The 21,092-nt window shown below is 53.5% G+C and overlaps 1 protein-coding gene across 5 annotated transcripts in view; it reads left to right on the top strand.

Moving 5' to 3' along the window:
- Positions 1 to 21,092, top strand: part of PTK2 (protein tyrosine kinase 2) — a 148,552-nt gene that overhangs the window by 14,779 nt on the left and 112,681 nt on the right. The window contains exons 1-2 of one of the 5 annotated variants that reach the window (XM_053661085.1): positions 7,647 to 7,830; positions 7,937 to 8,033. The exons of 1 other annotated variant lie outside the window; for it this stretch is intronic. Coding sequence is in view for 2 of the 4 variants with exons in the window: in XM_053661087.1 (XP_053517062.1) it covers positions 17,400 to 17,496 (97 nt within the window). In the remaining 2 variants the exon portion in view is untranslated. Of the gene's footprint in view, positions 1 to 7,646; positions 7,831 to 7,936; positions 8,034 to 17,196; positions 17,497 to 21,092 lie in introns of those variants that run through there. 3 more of the 5 variants (XM_053661086.1, XM_053661087.1, XM_053661083.1) reach the window with 3 other exon arrangements.

Genomic DNA, 21,092 nt, shown 5'->3' on the forward strand with positions numbered 1-21,092 from the left:
TTACACGAGGCCACTTCACCTAGTGTTTGTTTTGGGTGTCCTTTTCATTTTCGTTTAGTTTGTTTACAAAAAGCAACAGTAAGTTGAAAATTTAAAAAATTAAATAGCAAGTCAGAAATGAAATGCTGCCCCTCCCCTGAAGCCTCAGGTGTCAGTGACTGAGGGGCCCGCGTGGCAGGGCAGGTCTTCCCGACAGAACGGGCGTCTCATCGAGTTCGCAGAAGGCCTGTCTGTGGTCCTGCTGCTTTTGACAGGTTGTCAGGTTCTGTAGTTCCCAGGGTCCTCCCTGTGGGGTCCCTGTGCGTGGGCTCGGCCTTTGAGGCGCTGTGTGTGGTCACCGTGTGGAGCAGATACACACGTGAGCTGCTGGTCTGTTCAGCCAGCACCTTGGTTCGGCATTTATTAAGTGCCTGTCTCGTGATGGTTACTGGCCGAGGGCACCCGGCCTGGTAACATTTCGGGGTGTACAGTGTGATGTGAGGACCTGGGGCTGGGGTGCGGCCCCAGGGCTGGTCAGGTTCAGGGATCTCCCGACAATAAACTCTGCAGGCTTTGTGGCCACATGGGACCTGTCACTTAGGGTGTTTGTAAGCCCTTTAGAAAGGTGGGGTTCATTCTTTAACCAGGAAGTATACAGAAACGGGTGGGGGCCCGGTGGGGCGACATCTGCCGATTCTGGCAGTGGGGAAGGACCTGGCGAGGGCCAGCGGCGGTGGGAGGCAGACACACCTTCCAGGCAGGAACACAGCTGTGCCGAAGCGCAGAGGGGTGGGAGGCTGGCGTCTGTGCCTCTGAGCGTGTGTGCCCAGTTTGGAGTGCAGGGTGCGGCATCGGGTGGGGGAGGAGCGAGACTGAAAGGACAGGTTGGACGATGAAGGCGGGGCTAGAGTAACGCACGGAGAGGGGGGGCAAGCCTTCATCTTTGCGGAAGTGGCGCTCAGTGTCACCCTGCTAGTCAAGTGACTCAAGTGACGGGCGAAGTTCAGGTGGTTGGAGGCAACGGCCTGTGTTCTTTCAGTTGTATAATTATGTCATTCAAGTAAATGAAGAAAGCCTTAGTTAGGGGTGCAGCTGAGGAGAGGGGGTGAAGCCTCTTCTAAATAACTTTATTTTTAGGTTTTTTTTTTTTTTTTTTTTTTAGAAAGCAGGGAAGGGAGGGAAAAGAGGGAGAGAAATATCAATGTTCGGTTGCCTCTCACTTTCCCCCTGCCGGGGTTCTGGCCCGCAGCCTAGGCCTTGTCCTGCCTGGGGGTCGAACCAGCGACATTTTGGTTCTCAGTCCGGCGCTCAGTCCACTGAGCCACCCCAGCCGGGGCTTGATGGGAAGCCTTTTCTGAGCTCCTACCCAGGCTCCGCGCTGGTGGCTGCAAGGGCAGCGCCGAGGGCTGGTCCAGGGCAAGTCCAGCGTGGCTCCCAGGCTTCTGCTCCGGTGGTGGGTTCACGATGTTCTTTTGCTTGTAAGTGGGTGGCAGTGACTGAGTGATTGCTTTGAGGAGGAAACGTTCTCTCCTCGGTTCCAGTGTGTACCTGTGAGCTGTGTCCCTGGGCGGAGATGCTGGGGCCACCATCAGGTTATCAAAAGGAGCTCAGCCTCCAGAGGGGTCACTCCTCGTTGTGAGAGGGCGGGCTCCTGGAGCGTGGCAGGCTTGCAGCGGTAAGGAAAGGCTGATGTTGCAGATCACAGGGAGCCTACTGTGAACGTAGGAACACGTCCCGAAGTGCCGGGTCCAGCACAGACACATGCAGCTGTCTTCTAAGTCGAACCCTACCAACTAGCTGTTAACACGTTTCCCCCCAGCCTCCCCCAGCTTCCAAAAGTCAAACAGGATGTGTTTGGGTGCATAGAAGCCAGCCAGGTGTCCGGGACTTCCGTCAGCATGACATGTTTCCGTCATGGCGTGGCACATGAGACAAAGCCACATACAGGGCTACACTGTTAGGCTCGTCTTCGCAGCTCCGTGGTGGTGAGAGACGGGCAGGTGTCGGTGCTGAGTGTGGGAGGTGCCGGCACGGACAGTGCGTGTGCTTTCTCTGTTGAGTAGGGACGTGTGGCTAGTGAGTTGTAACCCAGCGCCTCACCGGGAGCCTTCGGGTCGGCACACGCAGGGCCGCGGTACAGTCAGCAGCGGGTCATGGTGTTTGGGGTTCTGGAGCCTGAGTGGGGCTCACAGGTGTCATTTAGGGGTCCCAGACCACAGGTTGCACTGGCCCCTGCGGAGCGTTCGTGTGTCTGGGGAGGGTGGCTGTCCTGCAGGGGCTGGAGGAGGGAAGGTGTTCCTCCTCTCCACCCCCCCACCCCGCCTGCAGTGGGGCGCTTCCCAGCACAGGTGACAGGCGCCTCGCTGCCTTCGTATCCCTGGATCAGTTGTCTCGCCCAGTCCCTGTGGGCGATGCTCCTTCTCATTCTTGAATTTGCTTCCTAGGTCCTTCTTTCGGCATCCGTCTCAGGGACACAGAATGGCCCTGTGATGGGCCACAGGTGCCACTAGCTGTTTTGAATGTGATCAAAGCCTTGCCCAGTCTGGACTGCCGACTGCGTCTGTTAAATGCTTTTAGAAGAGTGTTTCTTTAACGTCTTGAAGATTTTTGCAGAGTGGACTTTTCTGGGGCCATTATTTGTCGTGCAGAACAGAACAGACTCTGACACTCAGATCTGATCCTTGCCCTGTGTGGTGTCAACTAGGTTACTTACGCTCTGAGTCTGTTTATTCGTCTGTTAAGTCGAGGTTATTCTAACTCTCCTATAAATGTGGTATGGTTCTTAGTGCGTGGCTAGTCATGTGGGCAACGAAAATCTTTTTAGGGAAGAGTCACTTGATTTCAGCAAGTAAGTTCCTGACAACGTAGTTATTTCAACTGTGGGAGGGTAAGGGCTCACTTTAATCATTCCCTGATGAGGTGTGATTGGGTTGTCTGAGAACTGGAGAGCAGGTCAGGAGATTTATTATTGGTAATACTGGCTTTTTAGAATTGAATAATTTTACCTCTTTTCTCTTTACATATTCATGCAGTCAGCTGTTTGATGCCGGTGGGTGGCAGACCCTGTGCGGGGGTGAGGGCCAGGATCGGCTCCCCTGTCCGGGAGCGGCTCCACAGCCTCTGGTTAGAATGTTTAGGGTTAGAAGATTATGTTGAAACATAAAGAAGCTTTCGTTGGTCCAGATGATTTTCATAATCCTATTTACGGCCTTCATATAGCTTTGGTTTTTCAGAAAGTCACTTCTGACCGCGCTCTTGCAGAATGCAGGCTGCAGCCTCAGCTCGCGGGAAGGGGAGCCCATGTGCAGTGGCCACGCGTGTGGGCGTTGGAGGTGCTCACAAACAAGTTGTTAGGGTGTCAGGGCTTAAGGAGTGGTGGCTTTGGGCCTTACCAGCAGTGTCCAACTGACTGCTGCTTTCTCAGGGACTCAGTCGACCTGCTGAATCCCAGCCGGTGTCTTGTAATGAGTCAGTTTGCCCTGTGGGGTGTTACTCCACGCTGGGGAGGGTTCCTCTGGCGTGCTGGCATCGGAAGGCCCCGGCGTGCTCGTGGTGTTGGCGACGCTCCCCGGTTAGGCGTCCTGGTTTCGAGAGTGCTGACGATCCGGCGTCTGCGCCCTGATGGCCCCTTGTCTGCTGTGACCTTGGGACATTTCCGAGTTTCTTTAGAGTTCTGTTTCCTCGTATGGAACATGGGAATTGTAATCGTAACCAGTAAAGGAGCTGGTGCTCGTGAGGCCTTAGGGGAGTGCCACGCCACACGAGACGCCGCACCAGTGTGAGGCGCCCGTGCGCCCAGGGTTGGCGTTTGGACTTGGAGGTGGGTGGTAGGAAGCAGGCCAAGCTGCGTTGTGCATCGAGATGGGAACACTGCAGGCAGGTGAGGAGATGCGTGGACCAGTTCACCCCAGTGATGTGCAGACTCGCAGTGGGGGGGGTGGGGGCTCTGGTTTGCCCGTTAGGGAGGGGGAGGGGCTCGGGCGGCTCCGGCATCTCCTTGGACCCGCCACCCTAAGAACGCCCACCCCCACCCAGGGGCTGAGAGCCCGCCTGGCAGACAGCACCAGGGAGCTGACAGGGACGCGTTTCGTTGTAGGATGGGCCAAGTTTAGTTTCTCTCCATCCATTTGGAACAAGGTATTTTAAGCATTTTAATTATACATTTTGGGAAATATCCAGTTTTCTGCCTTATTTGAACTAGTTCAGATGTTTGTACTTGAATTTGATTAATTCCATAGTTAAAATATGTAGATTCGTATTCTTAAAAATGACAGAATAAATCGTGGGGTCAGTAGGCTCGAAGGCAGCGTCTACTGGCTGCCACTGAAGCGGCCAGCAAGCGGCGGGCCCAGTGCTGACTGGTGGGAGTGCCGCTTGATCGAACTCACCCTGAGACTCGAGGAGAGGCACCCAGACTCGGTGTGTCCGTCCACCCCTTTGTCCTCGCTCCTCGTTCAGCACCGAGTGCACGTTTACTGACCGGCAGCAGGGGTTTGACAGTGTGTGTGGAGGGGCGCAGTGGCCGATGGGGCCGGATCTGGGAGGGTCTGGGACCTTTGGCCTTGCACTTAGCAGGAAGGGGAAGCCAGGTGCAAGAGGCTGGCGAGATCTTAGTGAGTGACATTTTCAGATTTACATTTCCAACAGAAAAGAGGCAAAAAAAGTCAGAGGGCCTCTGAGCAGCAAGTGTTACCTACCGACCGCAGCCAGCGGGAGCTTTTAGTTCTATTGCATTCATTTCACTTTAGTTGTATTTAATTTTGCCTAAATTATTTATCTGGCAGGTCCTGAGGTGGCAGAGCTAAAAGAGGCTCTCATTGTCCCCGGAAGCCTGCTGTGTGGGTCGGCTAGCGCTGACACCCCTGTGGCACGTGTCAGACGGGAAGTGGCACTGCCCAAGTCATTCGGAGCGGGGCCGTGTCGGTGCTGTCTGCTGCTATGTGTTCCCGTCCCAGGAGCGTGCACGGCACGCGCCAGCCCCTCTGTCGTTAGGTGTGCTGCGGGCAGGAGTGCTGCGGGAACGCAGGGGAGAGGCGTGGAACCTGGAAGGAGGGACACGGCGCTTGGGCTCCGCCCTGCAGGTGCAGGGGTGCGACGGCAGAAGTTGTTCCGTAAACCGGCAGCTTAACTTTGCTGGAGCTAGTGCCCACGGGGACAGTGGCAAGAGGAGCTGGGCTGGCGAGTGGGACCACGCTCAGCCAGTGAGGTCCAAGTCCTGGAAGCCAAGTTTCTCAGTGCCCAGGCGAGTGCTCTTCATGCAGCACAACGCACACGCCAGCAGAACGGCGTCCTCAGGTCTTCGGGTCCACGTCCCCTGGCGGCAGCGGGACTATTAAAGTTCCGTAGGCCATTGGCACGCTTTTATCTTTTGGGGGCAGCAAGGATATGTAATAAATATTTGCTTTCTCAGGAGTGAAAAAAATAGCTCAAAATTCCTTAAGAGCAAGCAAGGCCTGGGAGTGTTTTCTGGTTCCCTGGGAGGAGGCCAGGCAGGCACAGCAGCCCCCGGAGTGTGAGGGGTGGCAGGGAAGCCTTCGCTCTCCTGCAGGCGCTGTAGCAGGCGCTGTAGCAGGCGTTGGAGCAGGCGTACGAAGAGCGCTGCGATCTGAAGAGCAGGTGTTGAGCGGCGACACGTGGCCCTCCCCACAGGTCTCGCGGAGAGACGGTCACAGCACGGCCGGCCAGGCCAGTCCTGGGGTCAACACGCACGGGGCAGTGGGACGGGTAGTTCCATTTCTTGGTTCTTTTTGTACCTGTTGCTTATTTCCTCGTGCTTTTCGATAGCCTGTCGGTTAAGTTCCCTGTGAACGCAGTCACGCAGATGCGCCTGTCCTTCAGGTGTTGCTGCTGTGAGACAGGCTCCTGGAGGTCGCTGCTCTCTCCTTTCCCAAGCTGGTCTCTCTGCGTGCCTTTTCAGCTGTGGTTCTCAGACATTCCTTTGCTCTCACTGTTCGGTTTTTCTCCAGAGCTGGGCTTGGTGTTTCTGCTATCTCATCTTGTCTTTCTTGGTGGACTTGTTTCGGTAGAACGTGTCCTCCGGAGGCTCACCCCTGTGAAAAGAGGGTGCAGTGCTTTTGTGCGCGGTGGGGACAGCCTCACCACCCACCTCTGGGGGGCCGCTCCGGCCAGGCCTCACCCTCTCCCGGTGCACAGCCGCCATCCCAGAACCTCCCTCGTCTCTTCTCTGTGGTGCTCAGGTTTCCTGTACCCGTGTCTTCCCTGTGTCTTGCTTGTGCTCACGTCGCGGTGGAGACTTTGTCCAGCGGCTTTCTGAGACAGGCCGCCTAGCAGGCACTGCATCTGAGACCTGCAGGACTGGAAACGTGGTCGACGGTTTGGCTGGGTATAGAGTTCCAGGTTGACACTCAAGTCCCTCCCTGACATCGAAGGTTCACTGCATCGCCATCTGGTTTCCATGGTTCTGAGTTCAGAAGTTCTGGTTTTTTATTCTTTGTATCTGATGTATTTTCCTTCCCATCTGTAGAGGCCTGTAGAAGTTTTTGAACGTGTCCGAGACTTGGACTGCCATGCTGGTGGGCGTGCTGCGGTCTGCTTGCGTTCACGGGCTGGTTCGCCAGTCACTTCGTTCTGCCGGCCTGTGCGCTGCCGTCCTGAGGGCACTTTGGGACTTACTGTGTTGGAGGTTTTCACCCCTTTCTTTTCTCGTTCTGTCTTCTGGGAAGTCCTGTTAACCAGACGCGGCTCTCCTGGACAGCTTCTGTAATTTTCTCATACTTTTCCTCCAATACAGTTCTCTTTTTGCCTTCCTTCTTTTTTTTTAATGCAGTTTTCAGGAGATGCCTTCAATTTGACTTGAAGTTCTTTAGTTTTTTAATTTCTGTTTTCAGGGTCTTTAATTTCCAAGAGCTCTTTTGTTGTTCTTTTAAATGAGCCTCCTATTTTTTTATTGATGCTGTGTCTTCGTACCTCTAGGTCACTGATAGTTTGTATAATTCCTGTGTCAACTCCTTTCTTCCCTCCTCTCCCTCCTCTTCCTGCCCCACTCGGACTCTGGTGGGGCCTTTTGACTCTGTATCAGGATATTCCGGGTGGGCCATTTGTTGGGGAACCCCAGTGTTGGTATCTTCAGGCTTTTCTTCTTGGGTGATCAGATTCCCCGAGAATATTGTTCCTGTTTCTTCTCTGCAGACTGCTGGCCACAGAATTCTGGGAATTGAGTGTGGGGGTGGGAGGGGAGCCGAAGGGTTCTCTGTACAGTGTGTGTGCAGAGGTTAAACCCACCTCTGTGCCGCACAGCTGGGCAGGGTGCCTTCAGCCCAGACCCGCTGCTTCCAGGGGATGACCCTCAGTCTTCTGTCCACGTGGGGGGAGTCCCGTGGAGGGACGGTGTTGAGTTCTAGCTGTGCCTCACTCAGCTGCCACCTCCGCCGAGGCCTGCACGGTGCCGCCCAGGCGCCCCCTAGGGCCCTGCCAAGTCCCTGCAGCCCGGTCCTTGTGGTCAGGCTGGCGCAGACCCCTGCTTCCTTGACCCGGGAAGTCGTTCAGGATGCTTCCAGTCGTTTTAGAGTTTGTGTTTCCTCCAGGTTTCCCCCTGTTTTTCATCCCCTTGTTTTCTTCTTGATCTTCAGTGTTAGAACTAAGCTTTTTTCACACCTTCCAAAATTTTCTTTTTCCCTTTTAGTTCATTCCTGTGCTGTTTAAAATGTTGTGGAAGTGCCTCTGAGGTCTGACGTCAGCGGGGAGGGTGAGCGAGAGGTGTGTGTCCGAGGCTGTGCTCACTCGGGACTGTCGGTGTGCTCCAGCAGTTCTCAGCCGTCTCACTGCGTTTTCCTGACTCGGACATGGGTTTGGAGGCAGGAACTGCCATCGCCTTCCCCCTTCCCCCGCATGGTGAGCACAGTCAGGAGCAACACGGGCCGTGCTGGGCGAGCCCCCAGCCCATGAAAGTGCAGCAAGGGAGGGTGGCCTCTCACGTGCGCGCTGTCTTTCCCGCCAGGCTCTTCAGCTGCAGGGGGAAGAGGAAAGAGAAACTGGCGTCCCCCCCATCTTCCTTCGGCGTCTGCCACAAGTTGCTGCAGCCTCCATTCCCAACTGTGAGTGCGGTTCTCCTGCTGCGCTTGGCGCTTGGTCTTTTGTTCTGTATGATTCTTCTTTCCCCTGCTCTGCGGTTACTTTGACACACAGTAGAAACAAACAAAGGACTGATTTTGCCAAGTAGGTGAGGGAAGAGATATAAGTTGTTTAGTTCCTTTTATAAAAGTGTAGATCCTTCTCATGTATTTTTTTCCGAGGTAGGCAGCATTATAATAAGGGTGACAGTACTGCCACAGCCTATAACAACGCATGCTTTGAACAGTGCCCGGAGCACCGGTGGAGCTGCCACAGTAACCCAGGGGTCAGGTCACTCTTCTCCCTGTTTCACGTTAGCGTAACCCAAGTCCCACAGGTTCGAGGTTATTGCTCCGGTGCTGAGGGGCGAGCTCTGGTTCAGGCTCCTTGTGACTTCAGTGTGTGCGCCCTGTGCCGATGGCTTGTTCTCGTGGTCTCAGCTTCGCTTACAGACTCTCTGCTGATGCCCCGACCTGGCTTTCTTGGGCAGAGGGTGTCATTCTGGGAAGCCGTGGAAGAGATGCTCGGAGACAGGTGTCCCGTGCTCAGTGCTCACAGCCACTAGCAGTGACTGTTCCGCGGTGTCTTTCCCATTTTAAGGAGAGGAAACCTGAGCTCCAGAGAGAGGAAGTTATTTGTAATTTGTTAACTCGTGACTCTGAAACTTGTTTTGTGCTCACAGTTGGGAAGTTATGGAATGGAGGTACCGTCCTGGTGTGTCTGATTTCTAGACTTTCTGGTAGGTTAATGGTAAGCTGAGGACAGGTGGTTGATGGAAGATCCATAAATCTCTCCGGGGGTGTTGGCATTGGTAAACATTTTGGTTTACTGGTATGTCATTACGGCAAAATCCTTATGAACGTGGACTTCATGGACTCAGAATTCATGATTGTTTATAATTATGTTGAACTTGACTTTGGCAGTACCTTTGTCTTAGATGTCCAAGGGCCAGGGCCTTGGACTGTTATACGGTTATATCATTTCCTTCTGAGGGTCAGTTTACTTTCCTCTTTTGTTCTCCTCTCTCCCCCAAACCCACTCCTGTTTCTACAGAGGTTAGGTATTAGGGAAAGGAAATTATGTCATGCCGTTTCAATGTCCTAGCAAGGTCTGAAAGTGTGGCTGCTGTTTTCCTCATTCTCCTGATCTTCACTGGCTGCAGGAGGGCCTGCGGCGTGCGCGTGCTGTGTTGCAGCTTGGGGGGCGGTCTGTGCCCCACTGCCTGCTGTGGTGTTTAACCCCCCGAGTCCGCAGTGTGTGTTTCTTTCCACGACAGTGCATCTGTGTGCTTCGGGCAGGCCCGTGTCTGTGAGCCTTTGAGGGCAAAGACGCCGCTTCACCCTGCACCTCGGCTGCTTGAGAGCAGGTAGTCTCCGTTAAGTGCTAAGAGAAGCTCTGTTTGACGCCCACCACAGACTGCGTTCTCTTTTCTTACTTTTCTTAGTGGGTCCAAGCAGGTGGGGGACTCTGTGGTGTAACTTAGAACAGTAGTAGCTTTAGCCGCAGGAGGTGGTTGGTCTTGGTGGCGCACAGGAGTTGGATGCAAAGGCAGCCTTGACAGGCGAGAGAATTTCTCATGATGTCGCCGTGCAGCAGAGGGAGGCCTTGCCCATCGAGTCTCTGGCTGAGCCGCTGTGGAGGCTTGGACGAGGGCAGTGACAGAGGGGGGCGTCTCTAGGTCAAGCCGATGGGAGGTGCTGAAGATGGGGTGTGGAGAGAAAGGGAGGAGAAGGGGTGTCTCCAAGGCTGGGCAGGGCAGCAAGAGGGATGGAGGCTGTGGGTGGACGTGGTTTAGGGGCAGCCCAGAGACTACTTTTAGGCATTTTTAGGTTGGAGATGTCTAGCAGGGCCCCCGAGGCTGTGAGAAAGAGGGGTCTGGAGGCTGGAGGAGAAGTCAGAGCTGGAAGTGGAGAGGAAGACGGAGGGCTGCTGTGGTTGCTGCAGGGGTGAGCCTGTGTCCACGAGTCCCCACGTGCCCCCACGTGCCCGAGCCCTTGGTCGCCCTGTCACTAAGTGGTCGGGGAGCAGAGCCAGCAGCGTAGGCACAGGCAGGGGGGCGGAAAGCCCGAGGTGCTGGCCCCGGGGAAATGGGGGAGAGAATGTTTCTTGGAGGAGGGTGAGGTCGATTCTGCCCCCCAGGGCTGGAAGCGTATGGTGCGCATGCTGACCCTTTGGTTTAGCTACGTGGGGACGCCTCTGGTGGCGTCCTGAGTAGTGCTGGGAGTGCCACCAGAAGGGCCCCCCCCCCCATTGCACGGCAGGGGGTGAAGTTGGAAGGAAGTAGTGAGACAAAGACTGCTCTAGGTGACGTGGGTCCCAGCGTGTGATCGTCATCTTCACCCTTTTCCGTCGTCTGGGTACTCACTCGGGTATTCCAAGGTGCTGACAAGCCAGCCGGGTGGGTGAGGTGAGAGATGGTATTGTTTTAGGGTTTGCCTCCTTCATTGAAGTTCAGACACTGACGAATGTAGGAGTTTGCTGGTCCAGTGTGAAAAACGCACCGCAGCTCTTTCCGGTGACATGGGTGACGCGTCGACAGTTTGGTCACTGGGGTTCTGGTCTCTGAAAAAGAAGCATTGAGTGGTTGTATTTATTAGCATGCTTTGGATAGAAATGTTTCTGGTTTCACAAGCCCCCTAGCTGATATGCCCTGGTGTGGGCAGCCGGCTTGGGGGGTGATGGGCCAGTGGGGGAGAGTGGGGTGTGGGAGTGGGTATGTAGGGACAGAGCCAGGACTCTGGGGGGCTCCGAGACACTCACTTATTGAGATAGGTAATCGTTTACTGCAGTATTTTTGAAAATAAGAAAATGCTAAAAATCCACGGTAAACATGATACGAAAAGTAAAGGCAGATGGGGTCAGTGTCACGCACCTGCTCGCCCGCACGGTGCTGCTGCTTGGGTTGGGCCCCGCTTCTGCCGCCTGTGGGCTCCTTGTTTCTTGGGGTGAGACTGTCACGTCTGCTGTTCCAGTGTTCGCACCCGGAGTCGTGAACTTCCCTCCAGGTCCTCTCAGCCACACCCCGATGACTTAGCTGTTCTCTATCTTCATTGTTGTTTGTTGTAAACATTTTCTAAATTTCCTTGGACATGTTACCTGACCCATGTGTTATTTTTTTTATTTTATTCACCTATTTTAAAAGATTTTATTTATTTATCTTTAGAGGGGAAGGGAAGGAGAGAAATATCAATGTATGGTTGCCTCTCGTGCTTCCCCTGCTGGGAACTGGCCCGAAACCCAGGCATGCGCCCTGACTGGGAATCGAACCAATGACTTTTTGCTTCATAGGCTGGTGCTCATTCCACTGAGCTACACCAGCCAGGGCATGAATGCTATTTTTAACTTTATTTAACTGAGGAGAAAACCACGTTAAGGTGCGAGGTTAAAAAAAAGTGCCCATGTCCTGGCCAGTGTGGCTCAGTGGACTGAGCGCAGGCCTGCGAACCGAAAGGTTGTCGGTTGGATTCCCAGTTCGGGCCATGGCCGGGTTGTGGGCTGGGGCTCCGGTTAGGGGCGTGCGGCAGGCGGCTGATCCGTGGATCTCTCTCACATCCGTGTTTCCCTCTCTCTTTTTCTCTCTCCCTTCTCCTCTCTCTAAAAGTGAGTACATAGAATCTTTCTTTAAAAGAAGCACCCATGGTAGCCAAGGCAGGAGTCGGGACAGTGGGACCGAAGCCCATGGGCGGCCCTGGGCTCTCGGGGTGACGGTGAGAGAGGCGGCCGCGGCCCGGTGCTTTGGAGCCACAGGTGGCTCTGACTTGATCAGAGTCTGGCTGTGAGTCTGGTCGTGCCCAGGTCCCTTCACGGTCTGAGCCTCGTGTCCTCCTGCCTGAGAATGGGCATATTAGTCACTGCCTCGGAGTCCAGTGTGGAATGGGCTTTGTTTGAAAGCTGTTGAGAGGCCCCGTGTGCATGTGGGCTGGTGTGAGGCCCGGGCTGGCTGTTGGCTTCGTCCTCCCCCTGCCTGCATGTGGGGCGTGTTCTGAATGTTTCAGGGCTTTTTTCCTGAACCACACAAATAGACATCATAATTATATCATATTTGCAGGTTTGTTGTGAAGAATATGAGATTCACTCTTTTAAAACTGGCTTTAACATTTTTAAGTTTTTTACTCTTTATTTTATTTTATTGATTATGCCGTTACATTTGTTCTATTCCCCCCTCCGTTCCCCTCCACCCTGCACACCCCTCCCCCCATTCCCCCCTTTAGTTTATGACCATGTGTCTCAAATTCTTCAGATTCTATATTTCCCCTACTATTCTTACCCTCCCCCTATCTATTTTCTACCTACTGTCTATGCTACTTATTTTCTGTACTTTCTCCCCCCTTCTCCTTCTCCCACTCCCCTGTTGCTAACCCTCCATGTGATCTTCATTTCTATGGTTCACTCCTGATCTAGCTGTCCTCTTAATTTGCTTTTGTTTTAGGTGTGGTTGTTAATAACTGTGAGTTTGCTGTCCTTTCACTGTTCATCTTTTTTTATCTTCTTTTTCTTAGGTAAGTCCCTTTAACATTTCATATAATAAGGGCTTGGTGATGATGAACTCCTTGAATTTGATCTTATCTGAGAAGCACTTTATCTGTCCTTTTATTGTAAATGAAAGTTTTGCTGGATAGATCAATCTTGAATGTAGGTCTTTGGATTTCATGACTTGGAATACCTCTTTCCAGCCCCTTCTTGCCTGTAAGGTCTCTTTTGAGAAATCAGCTGACAGTCTGATGGCAACTCCTTTGTAGGTGACTGTCCCCTATCTCTTGCTGCTTCTAGGATTCTCTCCTTCATTTGAATCTTGGCTAATGTAATTATGATGTGCCTTGATGTGCTTCTTCTTGGGTCCAACTTCTTTGGGATTCTCTGAGCTTCCTGGATTTCCTGGAAGTCTATTTCCTTTGCCAGATTGGGGAAGTTCTCCTTTATTATTTGTTCAAATAAGGTTTCCACTCGTGACTCTTCCCCTTCTGGTACCCCTATAATTCGGATGTTGGAGTGTTTAAAGATGTCCTGGAGGTTCCTAAGCCTCTCCTCATTTTTTTGAATTCTTGTTTCTTCATATTTTTCTGTTTGGTCATTTTTTCCTTCGTCTGCTCCCTTGATTTGAGTCCCAGTTTCCTTTCCATTACTATTGGTTTCCTGTGCATTTCCCTTCATTTCAGTTAGTTTAGCCTTCATATGTTCCTCTAATTTGTGACTAAAATAAACCAGGTTAGTGAGCATCCTGATCACCAGTGTTTTGAACTGTGCATCTGAAAGTTTGGCTATTTCTTCGTCACTTAGAGTTATGGGCTCTGGGGCTTTGAGTTCTTCTTGAGCCATATGTTTTGTTCTGTCTGCGACTGTTATGTCGAGGAGCAGGGCCTTAGGTATTCACCAGGGCGGGGCCACCCAGGTCGCTGGTCTGTGACGCTCTATGTGGGGGCGGGGTCAGAGAGAGAGCAATGGCGGTCCTCTCCACTCGCCCAGTCTGTGTCACAGCTCCCCCCCCCCCCCCCCCCGCCTGCTTATCAGAGCGCAAGTGTGCGAGCCCGCCGCCCTGCGGGATCCGTCTTAAAGCTCACCTCTTCACTAGTTTATCTGTGTGAGAATGCACGACCGACTGCAGACAGCCAGCTGCGCCTCTTCCCTGGGTTCCGCCCGTAGCTGGCCCGCACCTGGGATCCGCGCCCTCGGCTGCCTGTGCACCGCCCGGGTTGGGGGATCTTTTTTGCCGGACCGCTCTGCTGCTGCCTTCACCCCTCTCACCAGTTTAGCTGAGTGGTTCGTTGTTTTTGGACTCTGTATTCGATTTTCTGTGTGGTTTGGTTGCATTTATTGTTGTTAAAACTTGTTGTTTTTAGATTTGGTTGTGCGAGGATGCAAAGTGTTCCCACCTACGCCTCCATCTTGGTGGAAGTTCCTGTTTTTTATTCTGATAAAAAGCACATAACACAGAATTTACAGCCTGAACTGTTTTACATTAAGGCAGTAAAGGACAGTTCGGAGTGTGACTGTACCCACACCCAGAATGTCACCTCTCGCAGGTCTGAAACTCCACGCCCATTACCCAGCCGCGCCCATCCCCTCTCCGCGGTCCCCGCCGGGCTCTCTTCTCTCTGACCCTGTGGGCTGGGCTACTTTCAGCTCCTCACACTGTATTTGCAGTTTGGACACTGGCCTCGTTCACTCAACATGACGTCCTGGAGCCTCACTCGTGCCATAGCATGTGTCATGGACCCCTTCCTTTCAAGGGCTGAGTGGCGCCCCGCTGAGCGAGTGGACTGCATGGTGTACATTTGCTCCTCCGCTGGGGGGCTCCGGCTCGCCCGCTGCTCTCCACTGTTGAGAACCATGTTGCTGTGAACTGGGACGTGCACACAACTCCTCAGGACCCTGCTCGCCCTCCTGCTGGCCTCTCCCCAGACGTGGCATCGCTGGGTCACGTGGTAATTCTCTTGTGGTTTTTGAGGACCTACTGGCTGTGCACGAGGTCACAGTGTGTGTGTATCCTTGTTGACACTTGTTACATCTGTTTTGTTTTGAAGTAGCGACCACCCAAACAGGTGCGAGGCTGGTTTGAATGTGGTGAAAAACTTGGGGTGGAATTGGAACAGTGTGTGAGTCTCTTGCCGAGCTGGAATGGTGTCTGTCAGGACCAGCGTGACAGAACCACAGCGTCAGGGAGAGAACTTGACAAAGGAAACCAGCCACCACGTGGCTGTGTTTGCAAGCAAAGCTGTCCGTGTCCCCCACTCAGGGAGTGACTAGTGTGAGGAGCGGATCCACGCTGGGTGCCACTGCCGCTCCTCGAGAACGAGATCCAGGTCAGGCTGCAGGAGCGGTCTGCTTCTTTGAGGCAGAAGGAGGGATGGTTCGAAGTGCACAGTGTTGGGCGTTCACTCTCTGGAGCCGGGAAGTGTGGGTGTAGGCGGCACTCGAGTCCACCACCAGGGGGCCTCCTCACACCGGCAGGCCTTGCTGCTGCGGGGTCCTCCGCTGCGGCCTGCTGGGACCGTTGCTGTGTGTCCGCAGCGGCCCCTGCCGAACTGCACTCACAGGTTAAAAGGAAGGGAACGCTGACGAAACGCTGAAGTGAGGTGGGTGTGTAGATGCACGTCCAGTAAAAAAGTTCCAGAGTTGACGTGAGCAGTGTCAACATTGAAGTAGCTAACTGCCTGATTGTCTTTTGATGTTTGTGTTACTTTGATTCCTACCAACAGGAAACCCTTGAATTTTGTAACGTGTGCAGTCAGGTTGAGACTTTGTGGAGTTCCTTGGCCTGTCTTTGTTGTTATCAGGCCTCTGCTAGTGTATTTGAAAAAGTAAAGTGGCATCTGCTTATACATTTCAGGGACTTTTTCACTGTAAGCTGGATGAACAGTAACCTCCCGACAGATTCTAAACTTGGACTTCACCTCTCATCCCCTGTATGGCGAAGCCGTGGGAAACGGCCCTCAGTGTCAGTGGAAGGGCCCATGCAGTGGTTTTTGTCCGTCCTCTCTCGGCACACGGAAACTGATTGCCCAAACTCTGTGGAACACCGAAAAATACGCTTTCTGTTGATCTGATTTAAAAAAAAAAAAGATGTAATTCGGATTCACAGCATGTTGCATCCATTCAGTCTGGTCCATGTCCCTTTTGTGGGGTGTGTGTGGAGATCCCTGGCTTCTGGGTACAGACAGGCTCAGTGACTTCTTCCTGGCTGGACAGCCCTGCCGGCACGTGTCTCAGAGAGGCGTCAGCAGTGTTCATCGTGCAGAACGCCGAGCGGGCTAATAGAGGCAGCTTTTCCTTTTATCTTGTGCAAGTCCTGCATTCCAAGAGCGCCTCCCAGTTGGCTTGGGTTGCCTGCACGATCTTAGTCGATGGCTCAGATGCGGCCCCAAGCCCTCCTCAGGCTCTGAGTCCGACATGAGACTTGTGCCGGTGTTTGGCCGGCGGCGGTAGGCCTTGGCGTCCTGGCTGTCCTTGGTAGTGGCGGAAGGGGCAACGTCCATGTATTCAGATGGGTCTGTCCACTTGTTTCCTCTGTGCTTTTTCTAGCTTGCTTGCCTGCGTTTTTCTGGAGCCCCTGTTCTTCCCGGTGTTGCCCAGGTCAGAGTTCACCCTGGTGAAGGATGTGTTCTCACTGGGGCACATACAAGGTCACTCGAGCCCAGCCGCTGTTGGCAGCCTGCATGTACAGCCTGGAGACAAAGCCTTGTCAAGAGTGGCGCCACTGGATGCAGACAGGCCCCTCGCTGTCAGTGGCCCGTGAGTCCGTCAGGTCTCTGTTGGGTCACAGTTAGGGAAAGCACTAGAAGTTTGTTAGTGTGTGGCGTTGGCTGCCAGCACAGTGGCCCCTAATTTGGAGGCCGACGCTCAGATGGTGGGGGCTCCGGGGGCTCCAGGGGCTCCAGGGGCCTCAGCACTAAGGATCAGGGTCCTTCTGCCGCAGTGGCCATCTCTCAGTTTGAAGGGAAGTGTGAGGAGTTTTGCCTTTCAGAAATGTTTCTGGTACAGAATGTTTTCGCTCCTGCTCCTTCAATACGAGTTTCTTGTACTTTGCCCCTAAGAAAGCAGGCCACGCACTCGGATCCCCAGCACCCCTCAGAGCGGATTTGGGAACAGTTGGCGCCTCAGCCTCTCACTCTGCGCGTTCTCTGTCTGGGTGCTTTTAGCACACACCACACGCTCCCTGGGACAGTGTTGGTCTGGGAGCGCTTTACGTCAGAGACGGTCGAGTTCCTGTGGACAAGTCTGTGCAGACTTGTTTTTGATGTTGGTGAGGGCTTTGAAATTTTTCTCCAAATGATTCTTATTTCATCAAGGTCATCATTTTAAGCGTAAGGGCAGAATGTGGCTGGGAAGTGCCTGTGCGACAGAAGGGTCCCAGGTGGCGCACGCAGGCAGACAGGGTCTTTTGGGCCCCGTGCTGGAGTGCCCGGCAGTCTTGTAAACGGGCCGAGAAGGACCGCACAGGAGGGTGAGGCACAGGAGGGTGAAGCACAGGAGGGTGAGATTAGCGAGTTAACGAGGGCCTGGCTGCCTGCCCTCCCCCTCTCCTCCCGCCCCCTCCCGCCTCCCCGCAGTGAGTCCAGGAACGCAGAGCCGCAGGGTCACGTTACCAGCCGGCTCCGTCCTGTTCAGCGGCTTAATCTGCCTGGGAAGGTCTGTGTTTCGGATTGCGGAAGCGGGAGGAGATCCGGTGACGGAGGGCACTCTAAAGTTGCTGCAGACGCAGAGGAGCACCTCCCAGAGTTGCCTCACGCTCCGACAGAGGGGTGCAGGGGCAGCTGCGTCGTGCGCCTGGATGGAAGGGGGCGGCCCCTGTGGGAGCGAGGCCCGGGACGCGGTGTGTGGACTCCGGGCCGGGTCCCTGTAGCGCCCTGTTGATGTTGCTGGACCGGGCGGGCCGCGCAGCCCGGACACCGGCAGCCGTCTGTATGGAGCGGAGCGGCTGCAGCCCATTCCCAGTGTGCTGGGCTGAAGGTATGAACACACCGTGGGCACCGAGGGGGGAGCTTGCGACTGTCTGCACTCGCCTCTGCACTGGAAAGGCGGGGAAGGGTTTTTCAGAACGTACTTCAAGTAGATTCACAGTTAAACTCAAGGGGAAGCGACTGTTGGCGTGGCACGGGTTTGCAGCCCTTGCTGCACAGAACCCCTCAGATAGCTTTTCAGTCGGTGAAACGATCTTCTGGAAATGCATGTTAAGTGCATAAGGCATCTTCTTCATATGCCTTGGCCTGTGTCTCTCGAAGTTTTATTTTGTGTTTTAAGCAAGGTGTCCATATCTGTTCTGTGATGTGGAAGTTTGCAGAGAGTAAAGAACTGATTTTAACTTAAATAGCATTTCATTGGAGGAAAAAGAGTGAATCGGTTTCCTTTACTCCCTGCGAAGACTGTACACTTATTTAACATAAATGTAAATTTATGTTAAGCTCCTTGTTATTGTGAGGTGGGCTCATTGCTGAGGGTCTGTGTCTGTAAAAATGTACGTAGAAAGTATAGCACTTGTATTATAGTATTTAAGATAATATTTGGGGAACATGATTAGAAGTTAAAAATGCCATAAAATTCATGCAGATATAGGAGCAAAACCTTTAGCTGCTTTGCCTAAAGTAGTAGTGAGTATTTAACCTGCAAGGTGAGTCCTCAGTGAAGAATTTAGTGAAAGTATTATTACTGTTTTTAAAATAGGCTATTTAAGCGTCGTGCTCCTCCACTCTGGAAATTTTTTAAAATTTTACTATTATTCAAGTACAGTTTCCTGCCTTTCCTCACACCCCAGCCGTCCCCCCCTCCCTCCCCTGGTTGCACACCCTTGGTGTTGTCCTTGTGCCTTTATGGTTGTTCCTGGAAATCCTTCCCCCTTTTCCCTCCATCATCCCCTCCCATCTCCCCTCTGGTTACTGTCCGTTTGTTCTTAACGTCAGTGTTTCTGGTTATATTTTGCTCGCTGGTTTGTTTTTAAAGGAGGCTGCTGTGCGGGCAGAGTGCCAGGTGGCAGAGCAGCGCCCCCAGGGGACCGGTGGCTCCGTTGGCGTTTACTGTGTTGTCCTTTAATTTATTCTTCCCTGGGCTTTTAAGCATTTCTAAACCACATGGTGTAGAACTGTGTTAGTGTGATGCTGTCTGGACAAAGCACCTGCCCTTGTGTGGAACAAGTAGGTGCTCAGAGCGAAGACTCTGCTTGCCGAGGTGACCCAAACTCTTGCGTTTTGCTGAGCCTGGGTTTGGGAGCCTCGAGGCTGTCTGAGGTGTGTGACCGGGCGTGGACAGCAGTGAGTGCTCAGTGCAGGGTTCTGTACTTGTGGGACATCTGGGTCTCCCCCTGGGCTTGCGGGGAGGGTGCTGGTGTCTGTCTGCACCGACCCTTCCCTAGAAGGCCCAGGCCCATGGCTTGCTCCCCAAGTCTGGGCCCGGTCCGAGCCCTGCGAGTCCAGCCGCAGTGGCATGTGGGGGTGATCAGCTGTTTGGTTCCATACAAACTTGACAGTGACTTTAGAAAGAGGAACTTTGGAAGAGAGATTGTAGTGTTTGTGCACATCTCAAAGCAACGAAGCAACTCATTTTTTCATTGTATTTGTTAATGTAATGAAAAAATTATATTAGTTTTTTACATTATGTTTGTTAAAGAGTGGATGAGTAGAGGCATTTTTACCAAAATAACTTCTTAAAAGATTGTATATATATATAGCCCCGACCGCTGTGGGTCAGTGGGTTGAGCGTTGTCCTGCAAACTGAAAGTGGGTGTGCCGGGTGCCCGGTCAGGGCGCCTGCCTGGGTTGCTGGCCAGGGCCCTGGTTAGGGGCGTGTGAGAGGCAGCTGACCAGTGTTTCTCTTCCTCTCTTTCTCCCCCTCTCTCTAAAAGTAAATACATAAATAAAATCTTTAAAGAAAAAAGAAAGGTTTGGCCCTCACCCAGCCCCTGGGAAGTCACCTCATAGCCCTGGTGTCTCTGACTGCTCAGGCTGTGTCCTCAGCTGGTGCCACGGGGCTCCCCAGATGGCCTTCACCACACTGTGACTCTGGGAGGTGCCTGGGGACACACCAGACCTGCTCGATCGCTGAAGGGACAGGGAATGAGGTTGGCCATGCTGGTGGCACCTGTGTGACCGACCCCCAGTAAATATCTTGGGTCTGCAGGCTCAGGGGCGCCTCCTGGCTGGCAGCACCCTGCGCATGTCCCCCACATGGTGGCTGAGTGCAGGGCGCACCACTCCATGGGAGAGGACACCTGGGGCTCACACCCGCCCCCTCCCGGGCGCTGCCCTGCACCCCCATTCCTTGGCCGATTCCCATCTGTCTCCGTCCTCGTCATGGACCACGGCCGCGAGAGCAAAGGCCTTCCTGAGTCCTGTGGGTCCTCCGGGGTCTGCGCGCCTTCAGGTCGCTGTGGGGGCCTCCAGAGGTGCTGGTCTTTGTGGGAAAAGGAGGATTTTATTTATCTTTAGAGAGAGGAGAAGGGAGTGAGGAGGAGGGGGAGTAACATTGATGTGTAAGGAAAATATCCCGTTGCACCCGCTTCATCTGGGGATGTGGCCTGCAACCCAGTGGCCCCCCTTGGAATCGAACCCCTGACCTTTCAGCTTGTGGGATGACGTCCAGTCCACTGAGCCACACTGGTCAGGTTGGGGTTGAGCAAGAGAGACAGAGCTCACACGTGCAGAAGATGGGAAAGGGAGGGCCAGCCGCAGGTCGGGGTCAGCCCTGTTGCGGGGCTGGCACGGGCCGTCTCAGAGGAGTGGTCATGTGTGCGGGTCTCTCAGGAGGGGGTTCTGGCGTGACTGGGGAGCTTGCCCTTCGTCCCTTTCTGGGGGCTGAGCAGGCATCTTCCCCAGTGAGCTTGCGCAGGCCTCCGGGTACCCCTCCTCTCGGCCTCTCTCTGCTCTCCTGCACCAGCACGGGGAGGCTGGGGCCCTTGGCTTTTGTCCTGGTTGAGTTCTGCGGGGTGACAAAGGCAAGGGTGTTGGGGTGTAGGGATAGGCTGAATTATTTTCCAGCGGAGAGGTTACTGCTCGGAGATAAAGACAGAATGAAAAAGCTCAGATTTGAAGGAAATACTGATCTCTGTTTGCAGTTAGACATTCTAAACCTCGCCTTTGATTTTATCAGTCACATTAACCTCAAAACCCAGCAGTGTCCCAGTTCAGGAGGATGTATAAAGTGCTTATTAGAACAGCTAAAAATAATGGAGCAGACCTATATTTGTGTGTTGGGAACCGAAACCCTGTGGGGTCCCTGGTAATGAAATTTACTGTGTGTTGCTGTGGTGTGAAGAATCCACCTTAGATCCCACCCATGGAAGATCGGATTTTCACGTGTCAAAAGGACTTGGCTACAACGTGTTCATCCATGCGACAATTTCCTAGGCTCACAGACGGTTCTCATTTCGGGGCTTGAAGTGAATGGGATGGCCACTGGTTGTGTTTGGTCACCAGGACTGAATGCAGAAAGCCCTGTGTGACGATTTCTCTGGTCATAGCATGTCAGTGTCTGCATTGTTCGTCTCAGCTTTCGAAACACAGGGAAGGATTACAGAGGAGCTCAGAAAAAGGCAGACACGAGCTCACAGCGGAAGG

Source organism: Artibeus jamaicensis, unplaced genomic scaffold (assembly GCF_021234435.1).
Source record: "Artibeus jamaicensis isolate MK-2021 breed Jamaican fruit bat unplaced genomic scaffold, CSHL_Jam_final scaffold_916, whole genome shotgun sequence".
Taxonomy (NCBI): Eukaryota; Metazoa; Chordata; class Mammalia; order Chiroptera; family Phyllostomidae; genus Artibeus; species Artibeus jamaicensis.